General features: G+C 33.1%; 4 protein-coding genes across 4 annotated transcripts; all 4 read right to left on the bottom strand.

The window, feature by feature from the left end:
* Positions 1 to 5,638: 5,638 nt before the first annotated feature.
* On the bottom strand, positions 5,639 to 6,653 carry LOC140883813 (karrikin insensitive 2 receptor IA-like). Its single transcript, XM_073290405.1, has one exon. It carries the CDS (start codon positions 6,624 to 6,626, stop codon positions 5,811 to 5,813), a length of 816 nt encoding a protein of 271 aa, XP_073146506.1. The 5' UTR covers positions 6,627 to 6,653; the 3' UTR covers positions 5,639 to 5,810.
* A 4,022-nt stretch (positions 6,654 to 10,675) lies between these two features.
* LOC140880468 (protein argonaute 2-like) lies at positions 10,676 to 15,592 on the bottom strand. The gene is made up of 3 exons (XM_073284948.1): positions 15,100 to 15,592; positions 13,059 to 14,277; positions 10,676 to 12,469 (listed from the first exon to the last, which is right to left on the bottom strand). The coding sequence occupies exons 1-3, from the start codon at positions 15,524 to 15,526 to the stop codon at positions 11,014 to 11,016; spliced, it is 3,102 nt and encodes a 1,033-aa protein (XP_073141049.1). The 5' UTR covers positions 15,527 to 15,592; the 3' UTR covers positions 10,676 to 11,013.
* A 3,593-nt stretch (positions 15,593 to 19,185) lies between these two features.
* LOC140882605 (protein argonaute 2-like) lies at positions 19,186 to 23,625 on the bottom strand. Its single transcript, XM_073288697.1, has 3 exons — positions 23,206 to 23,625; positions 21,455 to 22,673; positions 19,186 to 20,868 (listed from the first exon to the last, which is right to left on the bottom strand). The coding sequence occupies exons 1-3, from the start codon at positions 23,543 to 23,545 to the stop codon at positions 19,419 to 19,421; spliced, it is 3,009 nt and encodes a 1,002-aa protein (XP_073144798.1). The 5' UTR covers positions 23,546 to 23,625; the 3' UTR covers positions 19,186 to 19,418.
* Positions 23,626 to 26,740: 3,115 nt separating this feature from the next.
* On the bottom strand, positions 26,741 to 27,290 carry LOC140885175 (uncharacterized). Its single transcript, XM_073292124.1, has one exon. The coding sequence runs from the start codon at positions 27,186 to 27,188 to the stop codon at positions 26,946 to 26,948; it is 243 nt and encodes an 80-aa protein (XP_073148225.1). The 5' UTR covers positions 27,189 to 27,290; the 3' UTR covers positions 26,741 to 26,945.
* Between the last annotated feature and the right edge of the window lie 336 nt (positions 27,291 to 27,626).

Below are 27,626 nucleotides of genomic sequence, written 5' to 3'. Positions count from 1 at the left end.
ATGTATTTTTGGGTTTAAGTGTGTTAATGGGCCAGTCTCAGTGTTAATGGGCCAGAATTTAAGAAAATTGGCTTGAGTGTTAGGGCCAGCAGTTCAGTACAACCCATGAGAAATTGCATGTGTCCTGAATATATATTTAATTATTTTTATGCATGGAAGTTATTTTTAATATTTATATGTTAGTATAAAATTAAATTAAATATATATGAAGGACACACATTTTATTTAAGTACATGCATTCATGAAATAATTTTTATGCATGATTTAATGTTTGAGGTTGAGCAAAAGAAAACAATTTTATGTTGGAAGTTGAAGTAGTGTGACAATTTAAGGGAGATTCGTCCCCATATGTGAACTATTGAAGGGCAGTTTACTGCCAATTTAAGAGGTGATTCGTCACGTACGTTGGTTTACCACGCTGATCAGTATTTAATGTATGTATGGTTATACTATGGATACGACCTTTCGATGTTATAAAATACTTTGCTCAACAATGTTTATGTATTATTATGATATTCAAGTTTAATTTAAGTTTATGTTATGTTCATGATATTTTTAAGCATGCTCATTCATGTATATGTTATGTATTAGTATTAAAGTGATTTAAATTATTTTAAACCCTTGTTATGTTAGCATTTTGAGCCTCTAGGCTCGCTACACTGATATGGTGCAGGTGAGTACGTAGAGGAGGATGTAGTACCCACCGGCGGTGAGGACCTATGAGCGGACATGCAGTAACCCCGTGACCGTTGTCTGAGTCTATATGCATGTTTCGAATATTTTATCGTGTTATACATTTTTATTTATTTTCAGTGGTGGATATTATTACTCGTCTTATTTGAATATTTTCAGTGCATGCAAATTTTATTTATTTTGCTTATGTCAGTATTTTATTAAATGTTAGACTCAGATATTTAATTTATTAAAGGTTGCATTTTTATTATTTATTTTTAAATCTATTTATTCTGTGCATATATGTATGGGCATGTATGTACATATTATTATTTAGTAAGTAATAAAAAAAAAAATTCGCATATTTATTTATATTTAGAGAGTTAGGGTCGTTTCAATAGAGGTGAGCAGTTGATGAACTGACTCGAAAACCAACATATAAAAATGACATTCATGTAGAACACAATTAACAATCAGTCAATCCAAATCAAGCTCCGAAAGCTCTCTCGATTTTTACAGCAAATTTTCTGCATAATTTTTCAAGCTTTATTTTTCATGTTTTTAGAATTTCAGTATATATTTCTAGCATGTATTTTCTTAGTTCTTCACGTTTTCAGTAGTATCTTTTTATGTTTTTTATGGCAAACATTTGTCATTTTCAAGTTTTAGTAGCAAAGTTAAAATTTTCGATTGCTATTAAGAATTGTCTTTCGTTATTTCTTATGTACTTTAGCGTTAAACCGGAGAAACCGAGACCGACGGTGGAACAAAAAATCCGAGCCAAACAAAGTTATAAAACCAAAATACGAAATTTGATCAGTTTATGATTCAGTTTGGTTTTCGGTTTAAACCATATTATATACACCCCTACACATGGGGTTTTGGTGTATAAACTAAACTATAACCAAACTCTATATATATATATATAGAGAGAGAGAATTATTTTCATTTATGGTTGGTACTGTTTTTATTGGAAAAAAATTTCCCAAAATTTTATTGCATATTTTTTTATATCTGATAAAAAGAAAAGTGTTAAATTGTCCATATCGTTCATTTAAATACAATTTCTCATTATAAAGTTGGGAATGTGAGAAGTTTCAATCAAGTTCTATTTGCAAATAATGTTCGAATATTTTTAAAGATATTTCTAAATCAACAACAAATATTTATTTAAAAAAAAACGTTTTCATTTGATCTAAAAAATAACATTTCATTTACGGATAAAATATTCGAAAAAAAGATATTATTTTAAATATATAAAATATAGATTAGTTGAGTAGGATCTGTTGTTGCAGCTGGAATGGAGGTCCCGTGAGGTGACAACAAAATCGATTGAAACAGCACACCGGTTGTAAAAAAGCAGCGATAATCATGGAGCAATTTCTCTTTCAATTTCGATCCAGTTTCAAACAAAATTTATTATTTTTAATTTGATTTTTATCAAGTATATAAATTATTTTTTTAATAAAAAAACATCAAGGTAATATTTGGTTAAAATTTTTTTAAAAAAAATTAATGTTGCGATAGAATTAAAATATATTCAGATAAAAGTTAGTGTGCAGAAATACAATTAAGAAATTATAATTTGTTTTTGAAAACTCCGTGCTCGGTAGCCAGTATGTTTTAAATTTGCCCGTGAAATCTAGAGATGAACTTTTTCACGCAAGGGAAAACTGAAATTAAATGTTATGAAAAGAAAATATAAATGTATTGATGTAACAATTAATTACCACTACCTAAAAAAATCAATTAATTACCACCAGTTGGTATATCGATTTCATTTCATTGTCGAATTTAATTAAATAAATAAAAATAGATCAATTCATATTTTACATATCAATTAATGATAAATCATCTGTTCGATATCTTATTATCAGTGAAGGAAAAAAATGTGGGATCCATAAGAATTAATAAACCTTGCTGAAATCTCATCCCGCTATTAATGCAGAATTGGCCGCTCTATATATTTTCCTCATTTTATATTTTTATTATTATGTAAGGCTTCGCTTGGTAAATGTGACGAGATAAGTAAATGATTAGTAACAAAAAGGATTAATAAATGAAAAAGTTGAATAAATAACATGACGGGATAAAATATATGATATTTGGTGTGATTTTAACATTAATATTACGTTGTCACATGTTTATCCTATATACCAAACACAACCTTAAAATTAAAAAGTCTAAGTGAAGTCTAAGTAAAAATTACATTTATATCATCATCATATATAATCTATACTATTTGTACTATATAATAATACATCAACCCTTTTGATTAATTATCTTGATCATTTTAATAAATGGACCAAAATACTCATTCATTAACTTAAATAAAAAATTATTGTAAAAACCTATGTACTAAATTATAAAAATATAATCATTTGTTAATCATAAGTAATAAATTAAATTTATTAAAAAATCAGTAATTAAATATTTTAAAAATAATTAATAATGTGAAAATATTTTGTGATTTTTTTTAATTTATCTATAATTATCATATCTTATCTCTTATATTTATTTTAATCAATAAATATATTTTATTTTAATCTATACTAATGTAAATTTTTTTAAATATTTAATTAACTAAATTATTTGTAATTTCTCTATAATTATTATAAATTATCTGTTTAATTTTTTTATTACTAAATATTGTTTTATCTTAATCTAAAATTTTAAATATTAAATCCGTAACATCAAAATTATTTAGCATACAAAATTATTCCACTTACTAAACCATAAAAATTAGTTCCAAATAGTCAAATTAAGAGGGTGTTTGGCAGAGCTTATAAGTTATTGAAACCGGCTTCTAAACTTTTTAATTTTATATGAATTTTTTTCAAATAACTTATAAGCTGTCAAAATAAGTTATCTGAAAACTTATAAGTTTTTTTAAAAAAAAATCAAGGTTACCTCTAATTTTTTTAGAAAATGTATTATTTTGATATTTTAATTATCCACGTTATTCTTATATGTTTTATTAAATTATCACCATGCCATCTGTCTATTTTTTGTATATATTTTATCAAAAATTTCTAAATTAAAAATAAAAAATAATTGAATTTTTAATATATATTTAACATTTATAATAAATTTTAAAACTATTTTTGATATATATTACTATTTACATTACTTTCATAGTATTATACAATTTTTGGTGTTTTTGATATTAAGAAAATCTTATAATACCAAACACATCAATATTTTTAAGTTTTTTAAAATAAGTACATCACAAACACTTTAAAAACTTATTTTTAAAATACTATCTGACAACTTATAAACTCATAAAATTTATATGTTGTTTTTAATAATTTTATTTAAACACCCTCTATATTTTTAAAAACTGTTTATTCTAATGTCAGATCATTATTTATGAATATCAAATATTCAAACAACTGGGAAAAGTATATTAGTATTCAAAATAATAAACTCAAAAGCCCATATGAAGCACGGATGGCCACCCACGAAGATCAACTTTTTGGGATGTGTTTGGCCCAATAAAAATGACCAATTCGAGGCTTGATCTCATTTAATTTGAAGTTATATATCTAGAAATAGCACGCCTCGATGATTTTGAATTTGCTGAAAAATAATACGATTCGATAGATTTTAAATATTAAAGAGATGTTATTCGATGTATTTTAGAAAAAGAAAAATTGCAAATTAACCAGATTTGGTGGCACTGGATCAAGATGGACCTGTACTTTTTGAACAATGTGGGCCGTTGGATATGTCATCGTATATACACACAAAGGGTTATTTAATTAAGTAAACAACTAGCATTTGATTACTCTTCTTCTGTCCCAATGTTTGTGGCCCTTATAAGTGCCTCATGGATAACAGCTGCTTTTGGACTAAATGAATAATAGCACGAAAACATTAGGCCCCATTGTCAAGTGGGCCGACAAGGGCAGGACTACAGCCCGCAATACACTCTACTGGCTATAAAGTATTTATATTAAAACAATAATAACTATTTTTAAAAATAAATAAATTATTTTACTTAACTCAAAATTATTATTTACACAAACGATTATATAACACGCAAATTATGTTCAACTAGTTTACTTTGATCTACTCTACATGTCCCAAATCCCAATATACCCACAATAAGAAAATTTTAATTTAGATAGTGTTTGTAACTTTCAAAAAAAATGATTATGAATTTTTTTTAAAAAAAATGTAAATAAAAAAATTCATAAGCACTTGTATTTAGATGTAGCAAATAATATCTTACTATGTGTATTCTGATTAAAATGACTCTACAGTCTATAACCAATATATGATAATTTTACCAATGGATCACAGAAATTTAATCACTCTTCGAAGTGTTCGAAATGTGTTCTAAACCTTGAAAGGTCCTCGTTTAACACAAAGGAAACAAGACACGCATGGTGCATTTGGATCAATAGATTATGAAAAATGTTAGAGTTATAATAAATATCATGTACAACGATATTTACAATAATAATATCGCGAGATTTTGTATTTAATGTAACGTAAGATTTTGATAAATTAAATTTTTGTATTGAATTTTTTATCTTGTAAGATTTGACGTACACATTTCGCTCTAAGTGTATTTCGCTCTAAGTGTAGAATCACTGATTAGATTATAGATCTATAATTTAAAATTGTTGGATTTGTTTGAAAGTATGGATGGATAAAAGCATAGTTAGTGTTAAATTCATTGTATATCAAATTAATCATTTATAACGGGCTAATTGCATCCACAGCGCTGTGAAAAGTCTAAAAAATATAAAACCCTTTAAGAAATATTAATAGGCTAATGCATCCCTCAGTTTTTTTAAAATGTAGCACATTTCACCCCTATGTTATACAAACTTGGGCACATTTATACCTTCTCATAGGGGTTTTTATGTTAATTTTTTTATAACATAAGATCTAACATGCTATTAATTTTACAATGGGGTTTATGCCTTTTAGACTTTTCACGCGGGGTGTGAATGCAATTAGCTCCATTTATAACAGTGATAAATTCGAATTCATCTGAAATAGTTTACGAATCAAAGAACAAATAGGACTGTTCAAAAATATGATTCATACAACGGAACTAGACAAGACAAGGAAACATAAAACCAGATAGTCAACACCATACCTAAGCACAATCGAACATTTTCGAATCATTCGTCGACGATATCCCGCGTAATATGTCGCAGCAGAACCGGGATCGTGATCTCCGGCGAGCTGAGCTGCGGGAGGTGGCCCTCGGTCGACATCACTTCGACGATGGATTTCCCGCCGAGGTTCCGGTGGAGATACTCCGCCACGGCCACCGGCACGGCCAGATCCTTGGAGCTCTGAATGATGTGACAGGGGACAGTGACGCGAGACAGGAAGTGCCTCAGATCGAACGTGAAAATGGTCCGAAACACGCTGAGTGCGATGTCGGGTCTCATGTTGAACAAAGTCCGGCTGAACTCCTGCACCGCCACCGAATCCATGTCTCCGCCCACCACCAGCGGCGCGAAACCGGAGATCCACGACTTGTAGTTGGATTCCATAGCGTTGCAGAGCTGGTCGATTTCTTCTTTCTCGAATCCTCCGTAGTAATCGTCCGTGTTTATAAACCTCGGAGAAGCCGAAATCAAGACGATTTTGTGGAAAAGATCGGGGCGAAAGATGGAGGCGATAACTCCGGTCATTGAAGACAGAGAATGGCCCACGTAAATACAAGAATCGACACGAAACTCCTCGAGAATGGCCAGCAAATCATACGCGTACCCTTCGAGAGTGGCGTATCGTTCGAAATCGAAGTAGTCGGGATTGGTGGGGCCGGCGCCCATGTTATCGTACACAATGACTCTGTAATTGTCGGCGAGGTGAGGCAGCAAATGCTTCCACACAGATTGATCGGTGCCGAAGCCATGGCCGAGGACGATGGTCTGGTGGCCGGAGCCCAAAACCCGTACGTTGTGGGCTTCTTGGACTGTGCCCATGTTTGAGGAGTTTGGGTTTGAATGAATCTAACATCTTACACTACTGTTGGGGCATTTAAGGAATTGGGCTGATATTTTTGACTTGTTGGATCGTTGGTACTGGTGGCCATCACATGACTCGGAGTAAAAGCGACTTGTGCGGTGTCCATGTCGGCCAAGTGTCTATGCAAGTGAAAAAGCCAAAAAACCAAAAGGTTTAAAAATTAAATTATTTGGAGACCAAAATTCTTTACGATGGAAAAGGTTGACTCGAACCACGTTCCACATGAGTTAAAGGTTTACGCTCATGCGATATGACCCAATTACCAGAGTATATCTCCACAATATTTCAGCAAGGAATATGCTCCACATGAGGATCGAACCCGCAACGCTGAGAAATCTCTTCTCACGTCATCTCATGTCTTAGCAACTTGCCTATGTCCTTGTGAGCCAAAATTCTTTATGATAGTTTTAAGGAAAGCCTTTTTAAACATCCCTCCATACTAGGAATGACAATGGGTCGGGTATGGATAGGATATCACGTATCCATCCTCATATCCATTTATTAAATCCATCCTCATACCCATACCCGTCGGGTATTCAATTTCATCTTCATCTCCATACCCGTCGGAGTATCGAGTATTCATTCCTACCCATCCCCCATTTATCTATCTACCCCATACAAATACATTTGTTCAAATTTGAATTATTTTGACAAAAATATGCTTATTTATCATATTTTATATCAAATTTATAAGAGAAAAATAAGAAAAAAATAAAAGAAATCAATAACCTAATAACTTAAGAATTATAAGAAATAACAAAATGTTGTAAATAATTTATCTCAACATTATTATCGTATATAATAGCGTTATATTTATATTAATAATTTTCATTGTTAAATCCAACTAACATAATTCAACAAAAAAATTAAATCAGCATTTATTTAATATAAATTAATATGTAAACAAATATAAATTTATATTTATATTATATTTAATCGGATATCGGGTCGGATATGGGTAGGATATCATTACATTCGCCTCCATACCCATATACGAGATTCCCATACCAATTTATCCATTTATTTAATCGGGTCCAAAAAACACCTCCATATTCTCCTCTATTCGGGTCGGGTATCGAATTCTTCATCGGATTCGGAGAAAATTGACATCCTGCTCCATACCAAATTTCTTCAAAAATAGAGTTTTTTTCCCAAAAAAAAATAGCATTCAATAGAATATTATTTAACTTTAATTATCTTTGTGTATATTTTGTTCGAGTAATGCTAGATGTATATTTTCATATTCATTACAAAATTTTTCTTGACTAGCGAGATATTTATTTCTTATAATGGTTAATTTTGTATTTAATGAGAAAAATTATAGTAACTGTAATTCAAGGTGTATACTATAAGATGTACACATCTAGCATTTTTCGTTTGTTTTCATAATCATATTAGATCCAAATCAATTTAAAATCGAATCTGGACGAATCTATTATCGGGATAAGCCTATCGTTATCCATCTTTTTATTATCCATAAAAATTCGTATCCAGGATATTATTTTTATTTGTTTAAATTATTAAATGTGGGCGCACGTTCTTTGTTTGGACAAAGCTAATAGTTTGGGAGAGGATGATAAAATATCCCGCCTGAACAAGTGGGGTACCCTTGGAAACAAAGATATTTAATCATGTCAAACATCTGCCATACTACATGTCGTGAAAATCAAGCGGATGTGATTATGCCGCGTACGCTCTGGATGACTTTTTGACTATATTGATTGGAGATGGTGAGAATCCGCAGCCGTTATTTTTGGTGTGCATTGGGTAAACTCGAAGTAACACAATAGTCTACAAACTACGTTAGTAAGATATTATGATGTATATTACTTACGGAGAGTGTTATTTACAGTGTTAATAATACTTCATTTCATATAATTAATCAGTTATTAAACAAATTTAATCCTGCATATATTTTCTTTAAATTATGAAATGTTGATTATCTAAAAAAATCTAAATACAAAATCTTTCTACATTAACAAAAAAATAAAATAAAATATATATAAAAATCAAAAAACAATTTAGTATTTTAAGAAATTGCCATATTTTTTATAATATAAAATAAAATTTTTTATTATATACAAAAAATATAAAATAACAAAAAATAATTATAGCGATTCACATAAAATTTTGCTTAGTTTTTATTCAAGATTATAAAAGTACCAAAATTTTGCTAATCTAACATTACAATAAAAAAATATATTTACATGATACTTTAATCATTGAATATTCCTTAAAAAATAAATTTATCATTTTTTTAATAATTTTTAATTAAATTATATATTTAACATGTTTAAATATATAAAATATCGATTGTTTCTCATATAAATAAATTTTGCTCATGTTTTACTTTTTAGAATCAATTGTTTATTCCACAAATTTTAATTCCCATAATCAAAATAGAAAAGGCTGAAAAGCTGAATATTTAAAATTCATAAAATATAAATATTATTTTAAAAATTGATATATTTGACATATTTATATTTTTAAATAATTATAATCAATTTAAATTTTAAAAAAAGAAGATATGTTTAAAATATCGAGTGATCTATATCAATTTAAGAACGAAAATATAAAGATCAATTGGTTAAATTAACTATTGAAATTAAATCAAATTTATATGGCGTATCAAATTTATATTTGTTAAAAATAGAATTTAGTTAAAAATTTAAAAATTTTATGATATATTAATTTTTTTAGAAAAAAGTTATTCTAAGATTTTAAATAGTATAATTTAGATATATTTTTTTATTATCATGTTAGATCTGCAAAATTTTGGAACATCAAAATTTATGCATCTCATACTTTTATATATCTTGAATAAAAAAATAACCAAAATTTTATGTACCTCAATATAATTTTTTCGTTATTTTACTTTTTATTTGTATATAATAAAAAATATTTTATTTGTATATTATAAAAAATATGGAATTTTCTTAAGATATTAAATGTTTATTTGTTTTTAAAAAAAATTTTTAGTTTTAATGTAGAAAGGTTTTATATTTAAATTTTTGTTTGGTCTTTGGTCCTTTTCATCGAAAAATCCAAGTTACTGGACTAAAATCAAAATTTGAAAAGTACTAAAGCACCTACTCTACTCGAGCGGAGAGTTTGAACGACTAAAACCAAAATCAGACAATCTTACAGGACTAATATTGCAATTTTTTCATTATTAACATTTTTTGAAGTATAAATAACGCTCCTCGTAACTTATAAATAGTAAAATATTGAATTCAACTACAAAATTATACCTTTTGGTATTTGTACCTTTTTCTTAAAAAATCACGATTGGGTACCAGATTCCTTCATCTAAAATCTCTGTATATGAAAAAAAATCTCTATAAAAAAAACTAATTCTTTCGAGTGACTGTGTATCTCAAATCTATCGTACGTATTATTGGAAATTTGGACTTTATATGAGTAGTGTCTGTATGAGTTATGACAGTATCAATGCCCCATTTTTTCCCTTGTATACGAGATGTCCAAGTGTCCTTATGTTAGCATCAAGAGTATTATTATTATTATTATTATTATTATTATTATTATTATTATTATTATTATTATTTTATTTATTTATTTATTTATTTTATATATTGGTGAAAATCTCAGATAAAAAAATATTGTTGGATCTACTATTCGAACACTTCCGGAAGAGTAACATCAGACTTCGTATTGTTACCTTTCTATTTATGTATCCTGATATTAATGACGTAAAATGCATCATTTCAATCATTCACATCAAAGTTTTTAAAAGTAAATTATTACTATAAAAAATTATTATATTTGGTCGCCAGCAAGGAGGGAGCCAAGAAATATATCCTGGAGGACAAAAACAATTTTTGTTTTAAGTAATAATAATTAAGTTGGAGAATATAAATATAAACATACTAATTGACACAAACATGCAAAATAAAAATATTTGTGTATGTAATTAAGAAACAAGGAGATAAGTATAATAAATAATACTAATTTATATTTTACAAAAGAAAAAAAAAAGTCCCATCTATATAACAATAATTCAAGATTTCTGAAATATAAATGCCATCATAGGAAAGAAAACGAGACTCACACACGATATGTCTCGCTATTTTATTTGACACAAACAAATCACACATACAGACAAACCCAAACACACAGTAGTCCCGGAACAGAAAACACACAAAAAGACACCAATCCACACACGAGGGGGAAACCACACAAAACACGAGGGGGAAACCACCAGGGGATGCTTATTTTGAGGTCTCAAACTCAATGCAACTGCTTTGAGAATGACAAACAAGAATCCCCCCGTTAGATTCACGCACAAACTCCTCTTTACTAAATGAATAGTAAAAGGGGTGCTACTCAAACAAAGAACATGATGTTCTCCAATTCGGGGTGCAGATTGTAGAGTCCATTGTCACACCAGGCAGTAGAAGATGAAGTCGAGCTCATCGCATTAGAAGACGCATGAGAAGACGACGGTGAGAAACGAGAGTGAGACTCCATTGCTGCCTCTTGGAACAAACGCCCCCGGTACGCGACAAGATCAGCATAGTATACTGGCGGCACGAGTGACACCGGCTTTGTGCATCGAGCAAACGTGAAGCACATGTCGTAAATGAGTTTCTGCAACTGATCAGATGTAAAGAGATTCTCATCATAAAGCACGTGGTAGTGAGTTGGCTTGCTTGTACCTAAACCTCCATAATGGCTGCAGAGATAGAAGTCAAAGTAGGAAGGATGAACGATAACTGTGTCCACCACAGTTCCTGGAGGCACATTGCCAGTTAGCCCCATGTCATTTCTGCCCTCACCAAAAAGACGAGTCTGGTGGCGCTTCTGAGCGACAATAAGAGTGATTGTTGGTCGATAATGGTCTTCATAAATAGTATTCTTTATGTCACGCAGCTCCTCAGCTAACACCATTAAGAATTGCCCCTCGCTAACACCATCTCGAAAGATCACAATCTTGTTCGGTTTAGCCCCGTTGAGCCTAGTATATGTGTTGATCAAATCTAAACACATGCCTCCAAAATTGGCAATCTTTTCAGCACGATGGGTTTGAGGACTGACCCTAGCAGCATAGCGATTTGCAGCAGGCCAGTTAACAGTGCCTACAACTGCAGCTATTGAGGGACATGACTCATTATTCGGTGCAGGGTGATTCACATCAGCTCCTATAAACATCACATGGTCTTCAACAACAAAATGAGGAAGCTTTGCCATCAGCTCGAAGTTGCTGCCCCCAAGTTTGGCATTGATCTTGAGACAAAGATTAGCTAGATACTGGTCCTGTCCCTTATTGGCCTGGGAGGACAAGCAACATTGGGTCAAGACACCAATTTTAGTTTCAGAGACCCACTTGAGAAACTTGTATCCAGGATCCTTATTAGCCATCACACAAACAATGATTTGTAAATTTTCTTTGCTCTTACTTCTAGCTTTATCAACTACATCTTTCAGGAGATTCTCAAGACCCTCAACAGATGAAAATCTACGCATAGGTGCCAGATGGCAAACAAGCGGATCGTCCATACGAATACCTAGTTTTCCACAGCGAGACTTCAGATTGCCAATGAACATTTCCTTCTGCAGCCTATTATATCGTTCACCATCAGTAAAATCTATCAAAGCCCAGCGAGCAACTGCTTTCCCATCTACGAGACATCTATCACCAGTAAGATTCCACTGGCACTTCTCTCCATCCACCTTCACACTTCGAGAACCTCCTATTCTCAACTCAGGAGCACCGATCACACGACCGCCAACCTTAGTCATATTTTTATCCACTTGAATTCCAAAATTACTAATGAGAACCCTGCAATAAAGAAGGAACAGGTAACTTCAGAAATAACTCAGTCGAAAATTCCAGATTCCTCACATCGATTGTCCAAGGAACTACCATTTTTCGCTATAGGACAAAAAGAATTGCAGTATCACAGGCAATTCCAAGACTAAAGATTCTAATACCCAAAAAATCTTGAAAACAAAATTTCAAAAAGGTTGAAGTTTCACTGCCATTTTATTCATTATTTGAAATTGTACTGGAAGTTCAAAAACTAACTAGTGTTCCCTACTTTTGTCATTTCTAGACTTAGTTGTAATAATTTCATGATAATTAGAACAGGTAATAATTTCGTAATTCGAAAGACAGATGTTCATAAACAACAGTATTTTCATCATAGACATATACTGCATTTTAATTAATTCAAAAAAAAATTAGCCTATAATTGTCCGTACGAAATAAACAAGCTGGGTAATCTAAAGATAAGTTGACAAACTAATAACTTACACGAAGACGAAATATTTCAATATGCAGACCGCAAGAAAACTAACCAGTTGCAAAAAGATTTTCCATGCAAACAACAAAGATAATTAAAACAAGGGATCGGAAAACTATTACGCACCCGCAAGGTCCATCATTAGCTTGCAACATTTCATTGATCGCCCTTTGTCGGATGCCAGGCTTAGCAACTGATAAGTCTTTCAAATACTTGGCTCTATCGTAGTCCAAATGCTCCTTGGGGTACCTCTGACCCTCAACCAAGACACAGAATTCCAATGGAACTTCATCTGGTGATTTGTTGCTTCTCCCAAGTTGTAAACAAGGAATATTTGGGTTTTCAATATTTCTTCCCCACTTTTCCTGAAAATAGGTAACAAGGCTCGTTTTTCTTGGTGGATTATTACCTTCACGATCAACGAGATCAAACCAACTATTGCAAGTATCCTTTTCAGCAAGACCTACAATGGGATACTTCTGTTTACAGGGTCGGTGCGTGACTCTTACTTTCAACCCTTTGAGAGCCTTGATGACCACTGATCTAAAACGTTTGATATCCTCTATTGATTTAATTGGTGGAACGTTTTCCTTAAGATAATCTATGACAGACATTGGCTTTCGGAATGCTAAAACAGAGTAGTCCAAACACAAAGAAAGACCTTGTGCGGTAGGCTTCAGGCTCTGCCGAAAGCCTCTATAAGCTGCGACTCCATTTTGAAGGTCATCCTCTCTCCTGTAGTCCGAGGAGTAATAAACACCTCCAACACAGTTTCGCTGCCTAGCAGGATTTTCTTTCATTACCAAATCCATCCCCTGCAATACATCACGAGGAATGTAGGAGAGTTCCCCACGCAGATATTCACTCAGCTTGCATAGCTTCAACTCATTCACAAATTTGATTGTGAACAAATAAGAACGGCCCCTGGTATTTTCCCCATCAGAAAGTTCCACCATATATTGTCCACTTGGCAGAGATACGGCGCTAAATATGTTCTTTTCACCATCATAAGCAGTCTTGAGGATCGGAAAAGTATCTGGATTATCAAAGCACAGCTTATCCCTGATCAAACGAAAATCAGATTTCCTCACTGTTCTTTTCACAGATTGGTTGTCATTTGAAGTAACAGGCTTGACGTCCACATCGTAGTGAAAAATAGTACTCCGAGGGCCAAATTTGACAGGGAAATGGTTAACAAGAAGTTTGATGAGCCTGACAGATTGCCGTCCACCCTGATCAGGTCTCCTAATAGGCTGAATACCATTCTCGTCTCCTTTTGATAGGAGGGACGGAGGCGATAGAGGCTGCGGTGGCGAAATCGTGCATGATCGGGTGTCAAGCTCGTCTGAAGAAAACAACCAAAAGGCCATAAGATTTAAAGTTGAATCTTATAATCATTAACAAGAATTTAGAAGAATAATGACATCAAACAGCTCTCAAACAAAGGTGCAGTCCATCGTTATAATACAAAATTTTGAAAGAATAATGCTAGAGGTATAACCAATATATCGTACAACGATATTTACATTTACAACAATTATATCGTGATATTTTGCTATTATCTCGTGAGATTCTGATATGATTTTGTTAGATTTTGCATTCAATGTATCGTAAGATTTGATAAATTAAAATTTTGTATTGAATTTTTTGTGGCGTAAAAATTGCTCTGTACATGTGGCATTGCACATTTTGAAATATACATCTTGAATATAAAGCATCCAGGAGATTCACCATTCAAATTGGATCTTTACTCTTTTAATTAACTACAACTTTCTGAAATAAATTCCCGAAGAACTTTAAAAATGCATAGACAAGAAATAAAAAGAATTGAAACAAAAAAATCAGTAACTAATGAGTCATAGTATACCGCATTAAATCAGAAATTTAAGAACGGTGGAATTAAAAGTTTAAGGTATTGCGTAGCGAACCTCAAGCTTAAATTTTTCCATTTCCAAACCATTAAATAATACGACTGACTATAGAAGAGTCAACACCCTGACTAAATCTCATCAAAAATTCAAAACTATCGAGAAACTACATGGAAGATAAAAAAATAAAAAAATAAATAAAAGAAGAGCACAAGAAATTCAAGAATCCCAAATGAAATTCGTGGCCTGCAAATGAAATCCACCACAGAATAGATTTGAAATGGGAAAAAAATCAATACCAGAAGTTGCGCGAGGAGTTGGAGGATGGGCCGGAGACTGAACCGGAAATGACGAGGGAGTACGAGGTTGACCCCACGGTCTCCCACCCCCCGTTCGTCCTCCTCCGGCACCTCTGCCCACTCCCTGTTGAGGAGGGTTTTCAGCCCGTTCGGCCCACTGCTGCTGAGGCCGAGGCTGATGGTGCGGACCTCGGCCCCATCCTTGTTGATGAGGGTGTTCAGCCGGTTCAGCCCACTGCTGCTGAGGCCGTGGCTGATGATGGTGCGGACCTCGGCCCGCTCCTTGTTGATGAGGGTGTTCAGATCGTTCGCCCCACTGCTGCTGAGGCCGTGGCTGATTGTGAGGCCCTCTACCGCCGGAAGCTTGAGCCCGGTGATAGCCCCGTCCTCCACCACGGCCATAGTTGCCTGATCTTCCGCCGTCCATTGCTGCGAATATGTATGAATATGAAATTGAGATTGTAATAAAAATATAATGAGTAGGTGTGAAACGAGCGGAGCAAAAATGGGGGAATTTAAAGAAGGAGTTGTTGAGCAGAAGCAACGTGGAAATTCTGTCTGTGGCATCCCAGCTTAGCTTTGGCTGCAAGTTTTACGTGTACTGGGGCGTTCCAGAAGATTCTCTCACTTAGGACTAAGACCCATGTACTTTGGGCTCGACCCAAATTTTTAATATCGTTGGGCCTCCAAATACATAAAAGTACAAGTCGTACTCATTCGCCAACTGAACCGATCCAATTGTATAATTTGATTTTATTACTAAAATTAATCGATTTTTTTATTTTTAAAATTAAAATTAAAATTATGTTATTTTTACACTTTGAGTGTACTAGAATTCACCCGAAACCTTTTTTTTTTTTTTTTTACCTAATAAGTAGTAACAATTAGTAAATATGAGTGTATGATAAATTATTAAAATTCAAAAAAATTAATGTTGGGTTTAAATAAAAAGATTTGAAATCCATTGATTTAAATGTAACTTCATTGTTTAGATAACTTATAGAAAAAAAATTAAATTCATCTTTATATTTATTTACACTATGATTGACCTAATCACAATTGAGTTCAAATCTTTATAATATTGAAATCATTTAAAATCTATGGTTGTAAGTGAAAATATAGTATCAGATTGATTTTATTTTAAATTCAACAAATAAAATTAATTCAAAATCCAAATATTTCAAATGACATTATCCAAAGACAATCTAAATTGATTATATTTTGTACATTTAGAAAAACAAAATTAAATAATTTAGAAACAATAAAAAATTCATAATACAACATTTTTCGTTGAAAATTTTCTAGTTGCTATATCACATATCAAAAATTTAAAATTCCTAAAATTTAACAGTTTCATATCCTTGTGATTCGTAACTTTGAATATAGCTGATCATGACAAAACATCGGGGTCTTCAAAATAAGTCTTAGATGAGATAATGATTGACTCACTCGTCAAATGATAATATATTTGTTGGTTTGTACAGAGTTTCGATTAATGATGATGATGATGATGAGGATGACGATGATGATAATATCAATATCAATATACCAAAAAATCACTCTGACGTATTCAATAAGAAAATCGAGAAAATATGTTATTTCTTTGTTTTTCAAATTCCTTTTAATATTTTATATATTTTTAAAATGGTATATAATCATAAGGGTGTAGAATTGATCACCATACTGCTAGGTGCCAACTAATGTAGTGGATATACCATTGATCATTAGTAACTCATTATGTTTTTTGTAACGGAGAAATAAAAACATTGGAAAAAAATAAATTAATAAATACCGAAATTTGAGTTTTAAAAAATAGAGGAAAAAATAGAAAATTAAAATGAAAAAAACTAATAAATATTTTTTAAAAATGTTTTTTTTTTAAATTTTTGTATGAATTTTTTTCAAAATTATTGTAAGAATAAATATGTGTTTGAACAATTATTCTATAAAAATATTTTAATATTTTAAAAATAAGTTCGTTTTGATTTTTATCATTGTATTCCAGTCTAAAAATATCTAAAAACATATTTTCATTATTCTTTAAAAATTATACTTGGATAACACTTTTTAAAAAAATATATATTTTTCAAAAATATTTTACAATTACACTTTCCGAACACATAATTTTAAGCCTTTTCATTATAAAATACTAAAAATGAGAAATGTTTAAAAAATAATTATAATCAGTACGTATATTTCAATAGTTTATCGAACAAATTAATCGTATTAATTAAATTTGCTTAATATCACGAGTTCGATCCTTTCTAAAATTTTATTGAAAAAATCTAGCACACCGACATAAAATTTGCTTAATTATTATGATTTGTAGACCACCCTGTAAATATTCGAGATTTACTAAGAATTGTATGAATAATCATTATACAGAAACAAAATGATAAAAATGACCGTCTGAAATTTTTAGTTAACCATACAGTAATTATAATCACAGTACGTATATTTTCTTTCCCAAGTATTCGTATTTCGCAACTATATAAATAATTTGAATATCTTCATAATTGACACAATATTATTTTCCAAAAATATGATAAAAAATTTGCATATGGTTTTTATATATTGATTTTTTTGCTTGTTTTTAATGTGGGATTATTTTAATAGGTTATATACTTATATTTAGATATAGCCCAGGCCAAACAATAAAATAAAAGGCAAAAACATGTAGGATTATATATGTGTTTCTAAATTAAAGCGTACAAATATATTTTTTTAAAAAAGGGATAACAATATTTTTAATCTTGTTATTTGCATTTTTTTTTATTTTTGATCATGTTAATGTTGAATTTATATTTTCAATCTTATAACCTATTCAAATGAAGTACTAACCAGTAAATTCAACTATTTCGCTAATCTATAGAAAGAGCAAAAATGTAAAATAAAAAAATAAAAAAAGGAAAGATTGTGCCAGTGAGCACCGACATGTATTTGATGCAGCCAAAGGATATATTGAGTCAAATTGGTCATAAGCGAAACCTTGTAAATGTAGAGTACTGAGCTGCAACCTCGCAAGCATAGATCAGTAAGCTGCAACTTCGTAAGGGAGACATTCGTAGCCTTGTAACTAGTGACGGTCTCGTCGCTTGTCTCATACGTAGTCTGGCAGATAATTTTGTTTGCAGTCTCGTAGGCATGTAAGACGGTAACCAACTAAATTTTTTGGGCTATCACCTACATCACAAACAAACGTTAGAGACACTGAGAGTTACTCGATGTAAACACTTCGATGTTCAAATCAAACAAACAGCGTAAAGATAAAAGTTGAAAATAATATGGCTCAAATGAAGTGTCTACAGTTTACCTCGGATAGTGAAGATAGTCTTCTATTTATAAACTTACGAATGTGAGCTTGAGTTTTTTTAGACATGGCTAAATATTGAAATTGAGCTTACTACCTATCATTATTAAACAAGGAGAAGATTATAATAAATAATCCTAATTTATATTACAATAAAAAACTCCCATTGCAATTAAGAATTTATGATTTTAATATATAAATAAATTTACTGACAATAAGAACAACATAAAACTCCGAAATTTAGACATTTTCAAGCATAATGTCTCATAGCATTAACTTGCACGAAACAGCAGAAATTAAGTCAACACTTTGAACGTTACAATCCAATGTTAAATTATATATTTGGTATATAGATATGAACCCCTGAAATGAATATGTATTAATTATATATTGTCGCACCATTCTATATCGTGGTTGATTTTTTTATTTTTTATTTATTTCCAGTCACTTTTATTAAACTTGTCGATTATTGAATCTGAAGAAAATATCATTATTAAGCAACCAATTATTAAAGAAAATACATTAAATTAAACATAAAAAAATATCAATGACTTCGTGATAATAAAAGCTGAAAAACTCCCAACTTAAAACAAATAAATGGAAAGAACAATGTCAAATAGAAACGAATATTAATGGCAAAATATCAAACATTATTAAATTCAAAACACTAATTACTAGTAAGTATGAAATACTTCCAAACATTTAAAATTCATCATAATCTTTGGTTCAACAATAATTCCAGACTTATGAATCTAAATGCCATCATAGGAAAGAAAACGAGACTTATGCACAATATCTCGTTTTTTATTTGACACAAACAAATCACATACACAGACAAACCCAAACACACAGTGAACAGAAAACACACAAGGGGGGAAGACCAGGGGATGCTTGTTTCTCAAAACTCAATGCAACTGCTTTGAGGAATGAACGATATACAAGAAAACCCCCCCGTTAGATTCGCGCACAAACCCGTCTTTACTAAATGAATAGTAAAAGGGGTTGCTATTCAAACAAAGAACATGATGTTCTCCAATTCGGGGTGCAGATTGTAGAGTCTCTTGTCACACCAGGCGGTAGACAATGAAGTCGAGCTTATCACATGAGAAGACGACGTTGAGAAACGAGATTGAGACTCCATTGCTGCCTCTTGGAACAAACGCCCCCGGTACGCGACAAGATCGGCATAGTAGACTGGCGGTACAAGCGACACCGGCTTTGTGCACCGAGCAAAGGTGAAGCACATGTCGTAAATGAGTTCCTGCAACTGATCAGATGTAAAGAGATTCTCATCCCAAAGCACGTGGTAGTGCGTTGGCTTGCTTGTACCTAAACCTCCATAATGGCTGCAGAGATAGAAATCAAAGTAGATAGGATGAACGATAACTGTGTCCACCACAGTTCCTGGAGGCACATTGCCGGTTGGCCCCACGTCATTTCTGCCCTCACCAAAAAGACGAGTCTGGTGGCGCTTCTGAACAACAATAAGAGTGATTTTTGGTCGATAATGGTCTTCATAAATCGCACTCTTTATGTCACGCAGCTCCTCAGCTAACACCATTACGAATTGCCCCTCGCTAACACCATCTCGAAAGATCACAATCCTGCTCGGTCTAGCGCCGTTGAGCATAGTGTAAGTTTTGATCAAATCTAAACACATGCCTCCGAAATTGGAAATCTTTTCTGCGCGATGGGCTTGGGGACTGACCCTAGCAGCATATCGATTTGCAGCAGGCCAGTTAACAGTGCCTACAACTGCAGCAATTGAGGGGCATGAATCATTATTTGGTGCAGGGTGATTCACATCAGCTCCTATAAACATCATTTGGTCTTCTTGATCATAAGAAAGAGGAAGCCGCTTCGTCATCAGCTCGAAGTTGCTGCCCCCAAGTTTAGCATTGATCTTGAGACAAAGATTAGCTAGATACTGGTCCTGTCCCTTATTGGCCTGGGAGGACAAGCAACATTGGGTCAAGACACCAATTTTAGTTTCAGAGACCCACTTGAGAAACTTGTATCCAGGATCCTTATTAGCCATCACACAAACAATTATTTGTAAATTTTCTTTGCTCTGACTTCTAGCTTTATCAACTACATCTTTCAGGAGATTCTCAAGACCCTCAACAGATGAAAATCTACGCATAGGTGCCAGCTGGCAAACAAGAGGATCGTCCATACGAATACCTAGTTTTCCACAGCGAGACTTCAGATTGCCAATGAACATTTCCTTCTGCAGCCTATTATATCGTTCACCATCAGTAAAATCTATCAAAGCCCAGCGAGCAACTGCTTTCCCATCTACTAGACATCTATCACCAGTAAGATTCCACTGGCACTTCTCTCCATCCACCTTCACACTTCGAGAACCTCCTATTCTCAACTCTGGAGCACCGATCACACGACCGCCAACCTTAGTCATATTTTTATCCACTTGAATTCCAAAATTACCAATGAGAACCCTGCAATAAAGAAGGAACAGGTAACTTCAGAAATAACTCAGTCGAAAATTCCTCACATCGATTGTCCAAGGAACTACCATTTTTCGCTATAGGAAAAAAAGAAATGCAATATCACAGGCAATTCATAGACCAAAGGTTCTAATACCCCCAAAAATTTTGAAAACAAAATTTCAAAAAGGTTGCAGTTTCACTGCCATTTTATTCCTTTTTTGAACTTGTACTGGAAGTTCAAAAACTAACTAGTGTTCCCTACTTTTGTCATTTCTAAACTTTAGTTGTAATAATTTCATGATAATTAGTACAGGAAACAATTTCGTAATTCGAAAGACAGATGTTCATAAACAACAGTATTTTCATCACAGACATATACTGCATTTTAATTAATTAATTAAAAAAAATTAGCCTATAATTGTCCATACGAAATAAACAAGCTGGGTAATCTAAAGATAAGTTGACAAACTAATAACTTATACGAAGAAGAAATATTTCAATATGCAGACCGCAAGAAAACTAACCAGTTGCAAAAAGATTTTCCATGCAAACAACAAAGATAATCAAAACAAGGGATCGGAAAACTATTGCGTACCCGCAAGGTCCATCATTAGCTTGCAACATTTCATTGATCGCCCTTTGTCGGTTGCCAGGCTTAGCAACTGATAAGTCTTTCAAATACTTGGCTCTATCATAGTCCAAATTCTCCTTGGGGTACCTCTGACCCTCAACCAAGACACAGAATTCCAATGGAACTTCATCCGGTGATTTGTTGCTTCTCCCAAGTTGTAAACAAGGAATATTTGGGTTTTCAATATTTCTTCCCCACTTTTCCTGAAAATAGGCAACAAGGCTCGTTTTTCTTGGTGGATTATTACCTTCACGATCAACCAGATCAAACCAACTATTGCAAGTATCCTTTTCAGCAAGACCTACAATGGGATACTTCTGTTTACAGGGTCGGTGCGTGACTCTTACTTTCAACCCTTTGAGAGCCTTGATGGCCAGTGATCTAAAACGTTTGATATCCTCTATTGATTTAATTTGTTGAACGTTTTCCTTAAGATAATCTATGACAGACATTGGCTTCCGGAATGCTAAAACAGAGTAGTCCAAACACAAAGAAAGACCTTGTGAGGTAGGCTTCAGGCTCTGCCGAAAGCCTCTATAAACTGCGACTCCATTATGCAAGTCATCCTCTCTCCTGTAGTCCGAGGAGTAATAAACACCTCCAACACAGTTTCGCTGCCTAGCAGGATTTTCTTTCATTACCAAGTCCATCCCCTGCAATACATCACGAGGAATGTAGGAGAGTTCCCCACGCAGATATTCACTCAGCTTGCATAGTTTCAACTCATTCACAAATTTGATTGTGAACAAATAAGAACGGCCCCTGGTATTTTCCCCATCAGAAAGTTCCACCATATATTGTCCACTTGGCAGAGATACTGCGCTAAATATGTTCTTTTCGCCATCATAAGCAGTCTTAAGGATCGGAAAAGTGTCTGGTTTATCAAAGCACAGCTTATCCCTGATCAAACGCAAATCAGATTTCCTCACTGTTCTTTTCATAGATCGGTTGTCATCGGGAGTCACAGGCTTGACGTCCACATCGTAGTGAAAAATAGTACTCCGAGGATCAAATATGACAGGGAAATGGTTAACAAGAAGCTTGATGGACCTGACATATTGCCGACCACCCTGATCAGGTCTGCTAATAGGCTGAATACCATTCTCTTCCCCTTCTGATGCGAGGCATGGAGGCGATAGAGGCTGCGGTGGCGAAATCGTGCATGATCGGATGTCAAGCTCGTCTGAAGAAAACAACCAAAAGGCCATAAGATTTAAAGTGGATCTCATAATCAGTAACAAAAACCTAAAAGAATAATGACATCAAACAGCTCTCAAACAAGGTGCAGTCCATCGTTATAATACAAAATTTTGAAATATACATCTTGAATATAAAGCATCCAGGAGATTCACCATTCAAATTAGATCTTTACTCTTTTAATTAACTACAACTTTCTGAAATAAATTCCCGAAGCACTTTAAAACGCAAAAACAAGAAATAATAAGATTTAAAACCAAAACTTCAGTACACGGCATTTAACCAGAAATTTAAGAAGGGATGAAAAAAAAAGTTTAAGGTATTGCCTAACACCCTGACTAAATCGCATCAAAACTATCGAGAAACCACATGAAATCACATGAAAAATAATAATAATAATAATAATAAACAAATAAATAAAAGAAGAGCACAAGAAATTCAAGAATCCCAAATGAAATTCGTGGCATGCAAATGACATCCACCACAGAATAGAGTCAAAAAGGTAAAAAGATTAATACCAGAAGTTGTGCGGGGAGGAGGTGGAGGATGAGCCGGAGACTGAACCGGAAATGACGAAGGCGTACGAGGTTGACCCCACGGTCCCCCAGCCCCCGTTCGTCCTCCTCCGGCACCTCGGCCCACTCCTTGTTGAGGAGGGCGTTCGGCCCACTGCTGCTGTGGCCGTGGCTGATGGTGCTGACCTCGGCCCGCTCCTTGTTGATGAGGGTGTTCAGATCGTTCGGCCCACTGCTGCTGAGGCCGTGGCTGACGGTGAGGTTCTCTACCGCCGGAACCTTGGGCCCGACGATAGCCCCGTCCTCCACCACGGCCATAGTTGCCCGATCTTCCGCCTTCCATTGCTGCGAATATGAAATTGAGATTGTAACAAAAATACAAGTCGTGAAACGGTTGAAGGGAAAAGGGGAGGGAAAGGGAAAATGGTTGGGGAATTTTAAAGGAGGAGTTGTTGGGCCGACAGTTGGATCAGCTTCAGCAAGTACGAATACTGGGGGTTTTTCGTAGATTCTATCATTTAGGGCCTAGACATGTACTTTGGGCTCAGCCCAAATGTTTTCATTTCGTTGGGCCTCCAAATATATGTATTTCGGCCTCGAAGCGCAAGTTGTTGTCATTCGCCCCGCTGAACCGATCGAATGGTATATTTTGATTTTATTTTATTTTATTTTTATCGTTCATTATAGATTGAACCAACCAATTTGATTTTTTTACTAAAATTAATTTTATTTTAATTAAAAATGTTAGTTTGAGTTTATGGGTGTTTCGAAACTTGAATTAACAACATAAATTATATCCCGATAAAATAAGCCCAACCGAGTGGTTACAAATTACCTTTTGTGAATAATTGTGATATCTAAAACAAAAAGTTTGCGCGCAATTGTAACGAAAAACACTAAAAACATTGGGGAAAAAAAAAAAGAAAATCAATTAACAAATACCGAAATTTTAGTTTAAAACAAGAAAGGGAAACCAAATAAAAAAGAAATTATAATAGATACGGAAGTTCACGACAGTAAGTAAGTTGATCACTTTAATCATGAGCATACATCATTTCAATATTTAATCGAACAAATTAATCGTATTATTCAGATTTGTTTAATATAATCATGAGTTTAATCCTTTTTAATATTGTTTGGTACCCATTTTTGCATGCGGGCGTGCCATGTACTGATGTACGAAACGTGTTAAAAGCAGTGTTTTAAAAACCGGACCGGACTGGCCGGTTCGACTGGGAACCGGTCGCTGGTCCGGTCCGAAATACCCCTAAAAATCGTTTTAACGGTTCAACCGCTCAAAATCGGTCAAGAACCGGTCAAAACCGGTCGAACCGGCCAAGAACCGGCTAAGAACCGGTCCCAAGAATCGGCCAGAAAACCGGTTGAACCGGTTTTCGAATTTTTTTTTAATTTTTTTTAAAAATTGTTTTTTTTAATTTTAAAATATTAATTTAATATTTTATTATATATATACACATGATTATTTGAAATTTGTAATTCGTTAAAAATATTATTTTTCTATTATTATATTTTTTTAATTAATTTATTTATTTATAAAAATATAGTATATATAACTATAATTAATATTTTGAATATATTTATATAGTTATTTATTTTTTAAACTGATAAATATATTTTTGTTTATTTATATACATCTTTTAGATTTATAAAATTTAAAAGATATTATTAATTATATTATATTATATAAACGGTTTTCCGGTCCGACGTCCGGTTAAAACGGTTGAACCGGTTGAACCGTTTTTTTAAGATAGACCGGTTCGATCACCGGTCTGGTTATGAAAACATTGGTTAAAAGTGAAAATAAAAAAAAAAGAAAAAATCTAACTTCTACCAAAATAATTACGAGCCTCAGTTTCATCGTCAGTTTCGATTTCTCCGGTTTAACGCTAAAAAACATAAGAAATTGACTGAAAAATACTCCATAATAATAATAAAAATTAAATTTAATATTATGAAATCAAAATACAGAAGAACATTTACAATAAAACAAGAAAAACGAAGTGCTGGAAATGCAAAGAAACTACATGAACATAAGCTGAAAATATTTTATTGGAATTTCAGGAAATATAAAATAAAAGGAAGCTTTGAAAATTCTGCAAGCTATGCTGCTGTGAATTGAGAGAAAAATTCATTTGTTGATGATGATTGAGTCGTGTCTCCTTTCTTCTACATGGATGCCCATTTAAATGCTAGCTGGTTCCCGAGTTCGTTTTTCAAATGCTCAACTGCATTAGACCACTACTTACAGCACTAACTATTCCACTAACTTTTAACTGTTTTGACTTGGTTTTCAAATGCTCAACTGCATTAGCCACTACTTACAACGCTAACTATTCCACTAACTTTTAACTGTTTTGACTTGGTCTTACTCTCATCATTCTTTCTGCTTAGTTGCTGGTTCTCAAGTGCCCAAGGTTCTCCGAGTGCCCAACTCCACCATCCTACTACATATATAATGGTTTTGACTTGATCTTCTCCTATTTTTCTGTTTGGTTTCTTGAGAGTCTGAGCCAGTTTTCCAAGTTCGCAACTCCACCATCCCATTACTTATAATTGTTTTGACTTGATCTTCTCTTTTTTCTCTACCTAATACCTCGAGAGTCGAGCTAGTTTCCCAAGTTCTCAACTCCATCATCCCACTACTTACATTGTAGGTCTGAAAATAGTTTACCAATTCTTTACATAAAACCATCATTCCACTACTTATATTGTAGGTCTTGAAAGTAGTTTACCAATGTAAGTCTGAAAGTAGTTTACCAATTCTTTACGATTTCATCCCACTACTTACATTGTAGGTCTGAAAGTCCTTTACCAATTCTTTACGGTTACAACTTTAATCCATCAACATCCATTATTAAAAATTTTAATTGATTAAATGATAGTTAAATAAACTAAAATTAATTTATAAGTCAAACAACTATTTTATTGAACGAATCTCTCACACCAAAATTAAATGTATTTAGATAGTATTTGAGAAAAACACTTCTAAAATTTTCCAGCACATCACTTTTTAAGGTCTCCGCACAACTTAAAAAACTTTAATATGATTGTTGATTTGTAGACCACTCCGTTAACCTAAAGATTTACTAAGATTGTATTTGTACGTATAATCCTGAAATAAAAATAAAATGATAAAAATGATCGTCTAAAGTTTTTAATTAACCACAATAAAATGATAAAAATGATCGTCTAAAATTTTTAATTAACCACACAGTAATTAAATCACTGTACCTACATCTATATTTCCCAAATATTCGCAGTTCGCAAGTATATGAATAATTTGAATATCTCCATGATTGACACGATATTATTTTAAAAAAACTTTTACTGATAAACAATTTAATAGAAAATACGTTGATCTCTTTGCTTGTTTTGAGATTAATTTAATCAGTTTGCTACGATGAGCATTCACCGCGAACACTTTTGTGAGCACCTACTCACGTGACATTTACCTATTAGATATATAAAATTTCACATCAACAGTGCTCAAAAAATGCTCACGATGGCAGTACTCAAGGTGATTGTTCACCATAGCAAACCTGTTCATTTAATACTTTACATTTAGGTATAGCTCTGGCCAAACAATAAAATAAAATTAGGCAAAACATGTAGGATATATTATATATTTGTTTCTTAACAAAGCGTAAAAATATTTTTTTAAAAAAAGAACACAAGGCACCACTTGTAAACAAAAACGTGGACACAGTAACTAATCGAGCTGATCAATTCTTGCCGGTATCCTTGGTGGCGAGCTGAGCCACGGGATTGGTGGCTACGCCGCCGGAGACGGTGGGGGCGTCCGTGGAGGCGGCGGCGCCACGGCCAGGTTGAGGCTGTAGGTGGCCTTGTGTGCCATAGCCTTGCTGCTTGTAATCTTCCAAGTCCTTGTACTGTGTGTAAGGGCTTGTTTCAATGGGTAACCCTTCTACATTTCCTTTCTTCTCACCATCTTGTTTCTTTTCCATATTTCTTCTGATCTTTTGCGACAATTGAATTTTCTTGGTGAGATTAGGGTACTTGGTCGAGTTATTTATAAGGGTTTTTTTCTTTTTTCTTTTTTCTCACCAAATAAAATGAAAAATATATAACATTTATGGTGTTTTTGTGAAGGTGACACGAGTCGTGGAGGTGTCTGTTCTTTACATGAGGTGTCCATTTCTGAGTGACCCAAGGCTAAATGTGTGGGATGCCAATAAAGTTTGAATCTATCCATATTACTTTTTCTTTTCCATTTTTTACGAACATATCTGTATTGCTTTCTTCTAGTATTTTGAGTTTTTTTGTTTAACTAATCAGTAGATTGGTTTGGGCCTATTCTACGATTTACGATAATATTTTTCTAGCCCAATTGATGGAAAATCACCACCCCCCTTCCCTAATTCTCGAACACTGCTCGTGGGCTT

This window comes from Henckelia pumila, chromosome 2 (assembly GCF_033568475.1).
Source record: "Henckelia pumila isolate YLH828 chromosome 2, ASM3356847v2, whole genome shotgun sequence".
NCBI classification, from domain to species: domain Eukaryota; kingdom Viridiplantae; phylum Streptophyta; class Magnoliopsida; order Lamiales; family Gesneriaceae; genus Henckelia; species Henckelia pumila.
The sequence above is the reverse complement of the archived record's forward strand: the minus strand, read 5'-3'. Positions and strand labels throughout refer to the sequence as shown.